We start from the raw sequence: 11,925 nt of genomic DNA, 5'->3' as shown, positions 1-11,925 counted from the left end.
CCTATTCCCGATCCTATATCCTATATTCTATATTTCGACTACAAAGAGTTAAAATGTCTTGAATATATCGTAATGTTTCGGTATTACGATATCTTACGATATTACGATAAAAATAGTTTCCTCATTCCTCTACATGACATTCCTTCGCAACAAAACTTCCGTGCATTACTCGGTAATATCGAACAAGCTGCGTTGCGTCGTCGCGAGATAAGAATTTTTCGCAAGATCTGAGAAACACGACTCCGGTATAAAAGCCGGTGAGTGTACTCAATCTCTATATACTAGTGAGATGTTGCAAAGCTTCGTTCCTGGCCTCCTCCTTGCCGGATGTTTCGGTGAGTAAAAGAGATCGATAGTAGTTATCTATTACAATAACACGCTCCGGTCGCGGGCGGTACGTTTGCAAACTCATTTAACAAACAATTTGTATCTCTGTAAACCGACTTCTCGCTCGTGCATCACTTGAACAAACGAAATTTAACTGACGTTCAGTTTCACGATGAATAACGGCGCGCGATACACGCGGCAGAATCGGTACAACTTACCAGACGGAACTTTTTCAGCCGTACTTTTTATTATCCTTAACGCGACCCATTTTAAAGAGGAAAGTTTAAAAGGCTACAGAGCGCTGCGCGTAATAAAGTCAACCGAATCCTCGCGTGATTTACGAATCCGCCGCAATCTGGGGCCAACTTTTTTGCTGAAGCGGCCGGAGACAAATTCTACCATCAGATTTAATATCACAGCATCCTTCGTGGAGCGGGTGGATTCTCTTTTTGATCCTCGGATTGTGGGAGGCATGACAGTTGACATAAGCCAACATCCTTATCAAATGAGCGTCCAGCAAATTTTTCATATTTGCGGCGCCTCCATCATCAGTAAGAACTGGGTTGTCACTGCGGCTCATTGCGTAACGTATGTATTTCTTTCTCTCTTCGACGCACCTTATCATGACCATCGCCTCATACCTTGCGCCAAATCCCACGTGCGAGGCCAACCACGTATATTTCGAGACCCGTTTAATTAAGAGCGTCTCGGATTATCTCAATTTAAGCCGAAATCTCGAAACCTTCAAGAAACCTACGGGATAATAACTGTCGCTCTTATCTCTGAAACGTCTTTCAATTGTAATTTGGTGTCCTTCCTCGCCAAGCCTCGCCAAACCTTAAATAAAATCGCAGCATTCATATAATCATTCTTGACATTTAAGCGATCAAACATAATGAATATAAAGAAGTACAAGGAAAACAAAGTTAGCAAGAATCTATGCATGATAGCTAAATCTCTTTACAACATATGGATATCATTTTATAACATACTTAAGAGAATATCTGCATATCTATATATCTGCACATAAAAAAACGCATATAACACTCAAACAAACGTTATTTGTTTAAAGTATTTCTTAAATTTATATGTCCACAAATCTATCATAAATTCATCATAAACTTTATTCAAGAAATAATAATTTAAATCTCAGTTAAGTTTAGTATTTTAATCAAGAATATTAAACAAAAACAAAAATTCTAGTTTGTTTATTACAAAAACTAAAAACTAAATAAAGTCGGACTAGCTTTTTCTTTGACAAAGTTTTATAATATTCTTGTAAAAAGAATAAATTCTTCTTTTGAGTAAATAATAATGAGCTTTTCTAAAATGTGTTGGTGGGTATATTTTAATATTATTATAAAAAGAATTCTTATTCTTTGAGATAACTATTGCTTAAAAGAAGGAAAATTAACTAAATAATCGCTTTTTTTAGTAGTAGGATGATATTTATTTGTGTGCACCTGTAAGCATATATTTAGCTATGAAACTGATACAGCAAATTTTTAATCACAGCAACAAGAACATTATCAGTAAACCGTGATTAATTGCAGCAGTGGGATCTCTTTTTTCTGTGTATAACGTAAAATCCTTGAAGAAACACGAAAATCCGTTGCCAGATGAAATCCACGAACGATCTCGCTTTTATCGTCAGCCGAGAAATACGATCCTTGATTACTCGCGAGTCCCAGTATCGCCTCAAGTTCGTCGTCAACGCAATTGTCGCGTTATAACGATGCACGTTAGAGAATTGTAGGCACGTTTGCGCGATCATCCGCATTGCGATTGCGAGTGCGGTCGCACATCTGCCCGTAAACGTTCTGTCGATATTGTCATAGCGCGGCTCGCTCAGCGCGCGGTTATCACCGGTATTTTCATATCGGAGTTTATACGCGCTCACGTTCTCCGTTCCGTTGCAGAGCGCCGGCTAACTTTTACAGACTGAATGCTGGAAATAACGACAAATACGAGGGCTCCTATTATAAAGTTAAAAGGATTGTTCGACACCCAGGTTACAATCCTATGACGATCGACTACGATATTGCCCTCCTCGAAGTATGTACTACCTAATTCTCTCTCTCTCTCTCTCTCTCTCTCTCTCTCTCTCTCTCTCTCTCTTTTGCTCTCTCTCTCTCTTGCTCTCTCTCTCTCCCTCTCCCCTCCTTCCTTCTCTACCTTTCTCCATTCGCTAACGGCTTGCACCAGCTGACAATAACAACATCGGTAGCTCTCGCACGCTCTGGAAATTTCATTTCAGCTCGATGACGAAGTCAGATTTAACAGTAACATGCAGCCAGTAAAGCTGGCGGAAAAGGAACTTGAGAGCGGCATCATGGTGAACATTACTGGATGGGGTGCGATAATGGTGAGTTTACGGCGAACAGATTCATTATGAGAATGTGGTTAGAAAACAGGTGGAGCTAAACAACAACTGCGAATTTGCCACAGTCGCTCGCGTGATTCGAGGATTTCGCGGGAGCGGTATACCGCGTCGAAAATCGAGACCCGTCTCGATCGCCACGTTCGCTTGTTGCGGTGTGTGCAGTCAAAAAATCAATATCCCCGCGCTATAATACTAAATCGCGTTGCGGGTATATCAAAGGTATTGCGTATTATATTACGGTGACATTATTAAATTACTTCGACCGCGGGCTTGCCGTTCCGAACCGCGAGACAAATGCACAACTTTCGCTGCTTATTCTCCCCTAATAGTAACCTTATTATCCGACAATTGTTATCAATTCCGCCATTTCTGGGTGCCGATGTCTGATTTTAAGAGCAAGATAATTAATCGTATTAATTAAACGTTATATGCGTCATAGGTAATAATATGAACTCCGCGATCTTTCCGACACATCCTCACGTTAATTATTTCGGATCGCAATATTCGCGTCGTATCGCACAAAGAGTCCACTTACAGTTAATTGATTTTCTATTTCAGCCGGGTGGATGGACGTCACCGGTGTTAATGGGAGTATCGCTCCCAATCGTAGACAGAAATACTTGTAAACTCAAATACTGGTTCGTCCGCAACATCACCGACAGAATGATCTGCGCGGGTTACTTGCAAAAGGGCGGCAAGGATGCGTGCCAAGGCGATTCGGGCGGGCCTCTCAGCGCCAATAACACCCTCTATGGAATTGTATCCTGGGGATACGGATGCGCTAGACCGGATTATCCCGGCGTTTACACCAACGTCGCGGCCGTTCGTCCATGGATAAAATTGATCAGCGGTATTTAACCGTTGACAATTGCTCACCCATTGTTAGCGCAACTCCAATTCTCGCGAGCGTAGAAAATCATATGTGAATATTCAATAGGAAATTGATGGCGAATATGATACTGCTGGCGAAGACACTGCAAACAGTTTCGACAATTTTAATCAACTCCGGAGAAAGTACATTCTCAGTTTGTGTATCTATGTTCGTTCGTATGTTCTCTCAGCTAAAGAACCGTTATAGATATTGGTCCGTATTTTGAACCCCTTTTTATCGGCAAAAGTGTTTCTATGGGTGCGTTCGGGGAGCACGTTATCAACGCTACCGCGTTCTTCTATCTTTATCGCTCCTTAAATATACTTAAGGATAAAATGACACGGTAGCGCTAATAGCGAGCTGCCCGAACACACCTTAAATGTGACTCATTAGTCTTTTGTGATTGGGCTATTTAGAAGCACTTTTATCGATAAGATAGAATTCAGAATAAAGATTATTAAGATGAAACTTTTTATAGCTTACTCAATGTTATCTACGTGATTCTTAGATCAGTGTCATTATCCGAATTTATGCATAAGTGACCAGAAAATTAGATAATTCCATTAGTTTATAAAAAATCCGAAAACATCCAGAAATACGAGGTGAAATTTTTATTTTTAACCAACATAAAAAAAGCTTTCAATAAATAATTGAAAAATACGAGATAAGAGACTTTTAATATAAATAAGTCGTCTTCAAAAATCTCAAAATATCCCAAAAATATGAAATAATTTCGACTCAATATTTCTGTGTAACTGCAATATTATTCTGATATTCTAACGATATTAAAAATCGACGCGAGGAAGATAAATTAAGTTACTGACTATATAACTGTAGAGAGGTGAAAATAATAAAAAAGACATCGACTTACAGGCAGTATTTTTGCATCAACTTCTAATATTGTTAGAATATTCGAGGAATATTATAGGAATATTATAGAATTGTAGGTTCGTAGAAAAATTGAGAATATTATTTCATACTTTTTTAGCACTTCTGAGGTTTCTGAAAGTATTTTATTTGACGTATTTTATATATTTCACGAATTTATATTTGCTACATAGCAGACGCGCAAATAAGATTATTAGATCATTTTAGTAAGACATGCCTTTAAGTAGCTTTACTTGCGGGAATAAGGACAAACTACCTCTTAGAATCGTTACAATAATCCTCATCAGCATCAGAAAATAGACATTGGATCGGAATAAATTTAGGATTAGCAAGTAATGCTACGTATATATTTATACATAAACGTGAAGTAAATAAAATGAGCGTCGATATTACAAGTATTTTAGTACATTCCAATAAGCTCGAAGTCTTTGATTAAACAACGCGTCCTAAAGATGAAAACGCTATACGTTATAAAAGACGCTTCACACACAACGAAATTGCGCCTCGGATATTTAATTAGTTATTAATATCATCTTGACACGATTTTACCATTACCGGCCGATAGGATATCGCTCACATATTTTATGGTTCGGTAAACCGCACAGCTCGACACTGTACAAGCATTATCTGGGCGAACTATTATTTCTTCAACTGGACGAGAGACGATCTCCAAATCAATCGCGCGGTGTTCTTTCATATACTCGCGATAACGCTCTCCACGCGATCACGGACATGGATAACGAGACACTGAGGATTTATCGTCGAAAAAAGTAGATTACTCACTAGCCTGTGAAGAGTTTTGCGACTCAATCCGAGTAATCTCAGCGAGAACCATTAGTCGTGGCGGATCGCACGAGTGCGAAAGAATGTCGAAAAAATTTATCCTGTTACTCTGTGCTCTGTTAGTACACAGTGAGTCGAAACATGCATTTCTACACGTATTCGCGCTTTTCCAGATCGAATTGTTTTACATAAATTGTGATTACAGTCATTAATACCGAAAAGCAGCAATATGTGGACATCGCGGATTACCCGTACCACGTGAGAGAAATTAATAACTTTTTCCTTCTTTTTTTCATATACTACGCGTAACATCATGCCGACAAATAAAACTGCACGCTATTCACATGTGGCTTTAATCGGTAGTCAGTGCAGTACGGTGACTGTAAGCCGCTATTATTTTCGAATAAATCGGATTTCAGATAGAATTCGTTATTTCAATACAGGTATCGATCCAAATAGCAGAACAACACGCTTGCAGCGGCGCATTCATACATGAATCCTGGATTATAACCGTGGCATCCTGCGTTTTTAGGTATGTGCCGCTGCGAAAAGTACACAATAATATATCGGCAATGTTCGCGGTATTAATTTCGTTGGGAGATTTTAAGTTGGAATTTTAGCTCTCTATTAAACTTTGAATTCTACAATGCAACATTAGAAATTAACTTAACATAGTAGGTTGAATTCTAATGATACAATTTACTTCTCCTTTGACTCTGATGATGTTTGAAATTTCCCTTTTTACTTTCTTTAGCGTCAAAATAAGTATTGAATGAAACAGTGAAGTTGAAAGTAGGATCAGAATTTCGACTCGGATAGGTTGAATAGAATCAAAAGAGATTGCAAAGTATCAAAATAGATGTTGAATAGAATAGTAAGGCTGAAAGTAAAATTAAAATTTTGACTTGGAATTCCCGCGTGGATTTGAAACCGACTTTACCCTCAACAATAATAATTTCCCTTGGCTTCCTATTTCTCGTTGTTACGTATGTCCACACATCTTGCGACTAACTCTCAAACCAGTCTATTGTTTTCTGTTAACGTAAACCGGATTTATAAATCTATTGTGTCCACGCCTTATATTAAATAACACTAAGGTACTCGGAAAATTCTAAAAAAATTCATTGAAATGTAAATTAACTGCCAACATTATTAAATTAGGTAACAGTTTATTTTGAACATTTATTTTTATTTTGAATATTTATTATTATTTTATGAAGAGAAATTGTCTTGTTTTTTAGCATGGCATATCTAAAAAATTTATAGATTTTCAAAATTTGACTTATAAAAGAAATACTTCGGAAGTTCTTTACTACAGAATCTATAGTTGGATTAAAAAGTTACGGAATAATTGTCATTCAAAATTATAATTATTTTTTTCTGAATGACAATTACTCCATAATTTCTTTCTTCGACTATAAGCTTTGTACTAAATGACTTCCAAAATATTTTTTTATAAGACCAATTTCGAAACTATAAATTTTTTAGCACTCTAGTAAATATTAGAAGGCATAAAAACAGAATATAATATAGGAGAAATAACACATTGAAAGAAAATAAGAAAAAAATAATTGAAATAAGAAAAAAATAATTCGCATATTTTTTATTTATATTAAATATATTATCAAATATAGACATTTATAAGCATTATAAGTACAAGGAAAAACATTTCATATTTCACATCTTAAAAATAATTTTTCATAAATAATTTACGCAAAAAATTGTATGACAGCATCAATTATTCAAAATTTAAAAATATGTTTATTTTTACTAGAAAAATGAATACTCATAATAGAACCATAGTCATAATAAAACCAGAAAAATAGTTTTCTTTTTTTAACTTTTTTGACTTTTCATCAATGAAAACTGGACTCATAGTTCGTTCGTGTCCACCGGAGACTTTAATAGCTTGGCAGATGAGTAGAAACTAACCGGTCCCACCAGGCTTCTGATCTGTAGGCCTCCTCTGCGCAAACTTTTTTCCCACTAGAGACCCGCCGGTCAGAGTGTACAGGTTTTCAGGAAATTTCATGTAGTTAAAATCGCTTAGACACATTTGACCCATTCAGTCCGTCTTGAAAGGATTAAATTCTAAATTTCAATTTCACTAGAATAAAGCGTTCTGCTGATACGTTCTCTCGTGTTTCACAGGGCAAGATTGCCGATGATCACCGTGCGTGTCCGTACATCGGTCGTTTCTACCGGTGGCGACGTATTGGAGATAAGCAACGTTGTGGTGCATCAAAATTTCGACAAATACGTGTACTTCAACGATATAGCGCTTATCAAGGTGCGTATGTTCGTGGAAGTTACACAGTGACCCAAACGCGTTCGATCGGCTTTATCGTATGTATGTAACACAAACGGCATTTGTCGAATTTGTAGCTGAAAATTCCCGCAGAGTTTGGAGAAAAGTTGCTTCCAATCGGGCTGCCCGAGAAAGGAAGTCAAGTAGACCGCGATGGAGCAGCGTGTGTCGTGACTGGCTGGAAGCGAACACCGGTAAATATCGAGTAACACGCGCGCGGTTTATTTTCAAATTTTCACAGTCGAACAAACTCGGGGCGTGAAAAGCGTCGCTTTATCGTTCGGGCGTCCAGGTGCTACGACACCTGGAGAGCGCATAACTCGTCGGTCGTTCTCCTACGAACCACTACTGGCACAAACGTTTCGCTTCGTAACAACGTCAGGAACGAGATTTTTACAGCGAATGCAGCACGGATATGCAAACTTCCCGCGACTCTCCGCCGGCGATGGTTGGCGCCCGGGCGCGACGTTATTCAAAGTCACGTCGGTACCAAGTAAATCGTTACGAAACACTGTCGCAAAACGTTCGCTCGGTCCCGCGCCGGCTCTCGAGCTTCAAGATTACAATAACGAGAAACGTGTCGTAAAAACGTGCTAGCCGTGCCAAATTTCCAGGAGCGTCCGCCCGGAGCCGTGCTCACAGCGGCCGCTGTGGCGATCGTAAATCACGATACGTGCGCCAAGATGCTGCCGAGGTACAAGCCGTTGTCTAAGGAGATGCTGTGCGCCGGTAACGCGAGCCACGGCGCGAAAACGTGTCAGGTGAGAGGAACATGAGATTGTAGGTAGAGGACGCGACACAACTCGAGCGGGCGCGATGATCCGTGGAGGGCTCGCGCGAACAAACCCGCGACAACCCCGGACGACCGTCTCGGGAGGCCCGACGGTACCGAGGTGTTGGAGGCATCTCGTCGTCACGACACTCGGCACGCGTGGCATGGTCTACATGCATCGTCTACGTGCCGTTGAGCCGGATGCATGCGCTCGGATGTCAGGTGCAATTAGCCTGTTGGAGCATCTCCAAACAAGACGGCAGAATTACCGAGAAGGCTAATACGTTTATTTGACCGAAAATACCGGGGATGAATCACGATAACGATTGTTTCAGTGGCGGATTGTCCGTGGTTACGGTGCGATCGATTATGATTATTGAGATTTTCAGGTAATCTCAAGTATTTCGTGCATGCACGGGTCGAGGTTGAAACTCGCGCGTAATAATCTCTCGCGAGAATGGGTTGCCGGTGGAAAATGCGAGGCGCGTAAATTAAGAGCGGTACACGCTAGTTCGGTCGAATTCCGATTGTACACGGCCACGAGTGTACAATTACGTCGATGGAGTCAATAGTCTTTCCGCAAGTACACACGCGGCTGGTTCAGGTGTCGGATGCACCAGATCGGTGAACAATGCGCCACTTGACTCGAGAACGCAATTTCCACACGATGCCGAAGCACCGCGAGCGAGACGCGAAAAGACCCGCGTCCGTTAGAAAAATTCCCGTTATTTCGCAACGTGAGCATAGAGCGCGGAGCTACAGAATAAGAGAGTTTGGTACAACGTTCTCCTAACTGAATTGTGTTCACGCAATGTGGACAAAGATCTTACGAGTACTTGTAAGCGAACTATTTGTAAATCTTTCCTTATCTAAAACGCGTTGTTGAGAAGAAACTAAAAAAATCGGAACATTAAGTACAATGTTGTGTATCAATCAATGAAAATTTTCTTTAATAAAATAATCGACGAACTAATCATCAAAATAAATCAATTCTCTCTCACAAGTACTCGCAAACAGACTATTTGTAAGATTTTTTTCAGTTTAAGACGCGTTGCTGAAATTTGAGAAACAAAAACGTGATAAAGGAATACAATATTTGACATTAATCGGTTTAAAATCTCTTTGATTAAAATAATTACCAAATCAATCATCAAACTTAATCAATTTTCTCTCACAAATACTCGTAAACGAATTATTTATAACATTTTTTCAGTTTAAGAAAACACCAAATTTAAAAACTTTACTGACAAAATATTGATTTTTTTGCAAAGTATTTATTACACAGAATTATAAATGCTTTTACATGTTGAAAATACATGCTTCCTTTGACTAAAATAATCGGGAAATCAGTCATTAAAATTAATTAATCGTCACATATAAAATCGCAAATAATTACCGCGATCGATGAAATAAATTATTAATCAAATTTTGACTAATATTGATTTAACTAATTACATATTGCTTATTAATTAATTTTATCAGCACATAAAATTATTTGTGATTTTATGCATGACGATTGATTAATTTTGATTATTAATTTACCGATGGTGTTAGTTATAGAAAATTTTAACCATTTATTGATTGAATATCGTTTTTTATTTATGATAACAAATAAGAACATAAAGATTATATGAAAAATATTTATGATAACCAAAACTTGTACGAAAATTCAATTTTGAACGTGTCGATTCTTAACAGTTTCATAGCACAGCTTCTTGCAATCAAAATTATCGCGATATCACTGTCTACAGGGTGATCCAGGTGCGCCTTTGGTATCGGAGCAGATATTGATTGGTGTCCTATCCTACGGATTAGGATGCGAAACTACGATACATCCGGGAGTGTATACTCGTATCAGCAGTTACTTACCTTGGATCTTTGCAAACTCTGGTATTAATTACGTGTGAGACAGCACATGTAAATATTATGATCGGTTCCAATTAGTTTTACACTAATTAGAACATTGTGCTACATTAACAAATCAAATTCTGCAGATTGACGTAAATATATGTTGAGAACACGCAAAATTGTCTGCTACTTTATCTCCATTAACGAAATATCTTTGTTAAAAGCAGTATTTGATTTACTGTCGTAGTTAAAAATTAGATTAAAGGAGAACATCGGTTTTGCATCCATGATATTGTGCCGCGTTCTCGTTGTATGTTCGCCCGGCCGAGAACGACACAGAAAATAGCCGCTTGAGCGCAAATAGGCGACTACTGGAACTCAAACATTACGTGATTTCGTCAATACTCGATGCATATTCATAAAGATTTAGCGTAGCAACAACGGACTAGCAATCAATTATTTCGACCTGCCGCGTGCGTACTCGCTCGTTGATAAAGTCATGAATACAGTACCTCGAGCATACCATTTAATTTTAACACTGGCATCGAATGTGCCGTACTTCCGATTTGGAGTGTGGCTTAATTGTCACGTTTCGAAACCGAAACTTCCGGCGTGCGACACGTCGCCGCGGTTGATCATTAATTCACCGTCGATATTCCGTCGCGCACCAATTAATGGAAAGGATTAAAAGTTTATACAAATTTGTACCCAGCAGTTCATTTGCGTCCGTGCGAGCCTGATTGTGTGGAATTAACGAGCGGCATTTAAAATCCTTTTAGCGACCATTAAAGATTTAATAACACATAAGTTTTTCATTTACCTACGCGCGTTATCCCGAATCGAAATTTTCATTCCAAATTAAACCTGAAAATTCCGTAGATATATTAAAATATTCTACAAGAGATATATTATAATGTTCTACAGGAGAGAAAGAGAGAGAGCTATTGTTTTACCTTGTTCCTACCTATAAATAATTACTGCAATGTTGAGTGCTAAAGAGAAAAGCTTAAAATTATATGATATTTCATTATCTCAGTATCTTACCTGCACTTAATTCTTGCTCTTAATTTCAATCATCAATAGATATTAATAGATATCACTAGATAGATATCAATAAGTATCAATAGAGATTATCCATCATAATAATAGTTGAGTGCCCAATTATTTTAAAGCACTATTGAACGCAAACAAAGCATTTGCGAGATTTACGAGATTTTATGTTTGAATTAATATTTCTTGCTATATGAAGCAAGTACATTAAAAGAAAAAATATCTAGAAAATAATAAATATTCCTTTCATTAAATTAAATTTAAACTCTCTTATTTAAATAATATAAACAATTGTTTTCGTGAAAATTCAAGGTTTTCTTAAGATTTTAAGAAAATGCATTTTCTTATTTGAAAGATATTTTATATTAGTATAAGTAAATTATGTTATTAACATTTAGGTTGCCAGCATTTTTTCATTAAAAAAGTGGTTTCTTTTTCTCAAAAATTTTTCTATATAAGTAACATACACATGGCGTAGAATTTTGAGATTTGTGCAGAACCACAAAAGTGGCTTTCCCAGGCAGTCTAAAGGTTAATATACCAAATATATATTTACTATTTTTTAAATAATTTTTCTCTCAGTGTACAACTACAGATTAACGAATAATTAGAAATTTTTTCGACTTGAGAGATTTATTGAGACGAAAAAGATCGGAAAAATTTACCACTTGAATGATAATTTTGCAACTGAGATA

At 37.7% G+C, this 11,925-nt stretch overlaps 2 protein-coding genes across 2 annotated transcripts; both read left to right on the top strand.

The window, feature by feature from the left end:
- Positions 1-279: 279 nt before the first annotated feature.
- LOC116849729 (trypsin-4-like) lies at positions 280-4,241 on the top strand. The gene is made up of 5 exons (XM_032827162.1): positions 280-335; positions 747-915; positions 2,247-2,382; positions 2,585-2,692; positions 3,269-4,241. The coding sequence occupies exons 1-5, from the start codon at positions 290-292 to the stop codon at positions 3,566-3,568; spliced, it is 759 nt and encodes a 252-aa protein (XP_032683053.1). The 5' UTR covers positions 280-289; the 3' UTR covers positions 3,569-4,241.
- A 155-nt stretch (positions 4,242-4,396) lies between these two features.
- On the top strand, positions 4,397-10,970 carry LOC116849733 (trypsin-4-like). The gene is made up of 7 exons (XM_032827177.1): positions 4,397-5,381; positions 5,458-5,510; positions 5,696-5,784; positions 7,404-7,542; positions 7,638-7,754; positions 8,175-8,321; positions 10,084-10,970. Exons 1-7 carry the CDS (start codon positions 5,336-5,338, stop codon positions 10,237-10,239), a joined length of 747 nt encoding a protein of 248 aa, XP_032683068.1. The 5' UTR covers positions 4,397-5,335; the 3' UTR covers positions 10,240-10,970.
- Positions 10,971-11,925: the final 955 nt, after the last annotated feature.

The sequence above is a fragment of the Odontomachus brunneus genome, unplaced genomic scaffold (assembly GCF_010583005.1).
Source record: "Odontomachus brunneus isolate Ranch 3 - 2012 unplaced genomic scaffold, Obru_v1 Obru_scaffold_005, whole genome shotgun sequence".
In the NCBI taxonomy this organism is placed as follows: Eukaryota; Metazoa; Arthropoda; class Insecta; order Hymenoptera; family Formicidae; genus Odontomachus; species Odontomachus brunneus.
The sequence above is the reverse complement of the archived record's forward strand: the minus strand, read 5'-3'. Positions and strand labels throughout refer to the sequence as shown.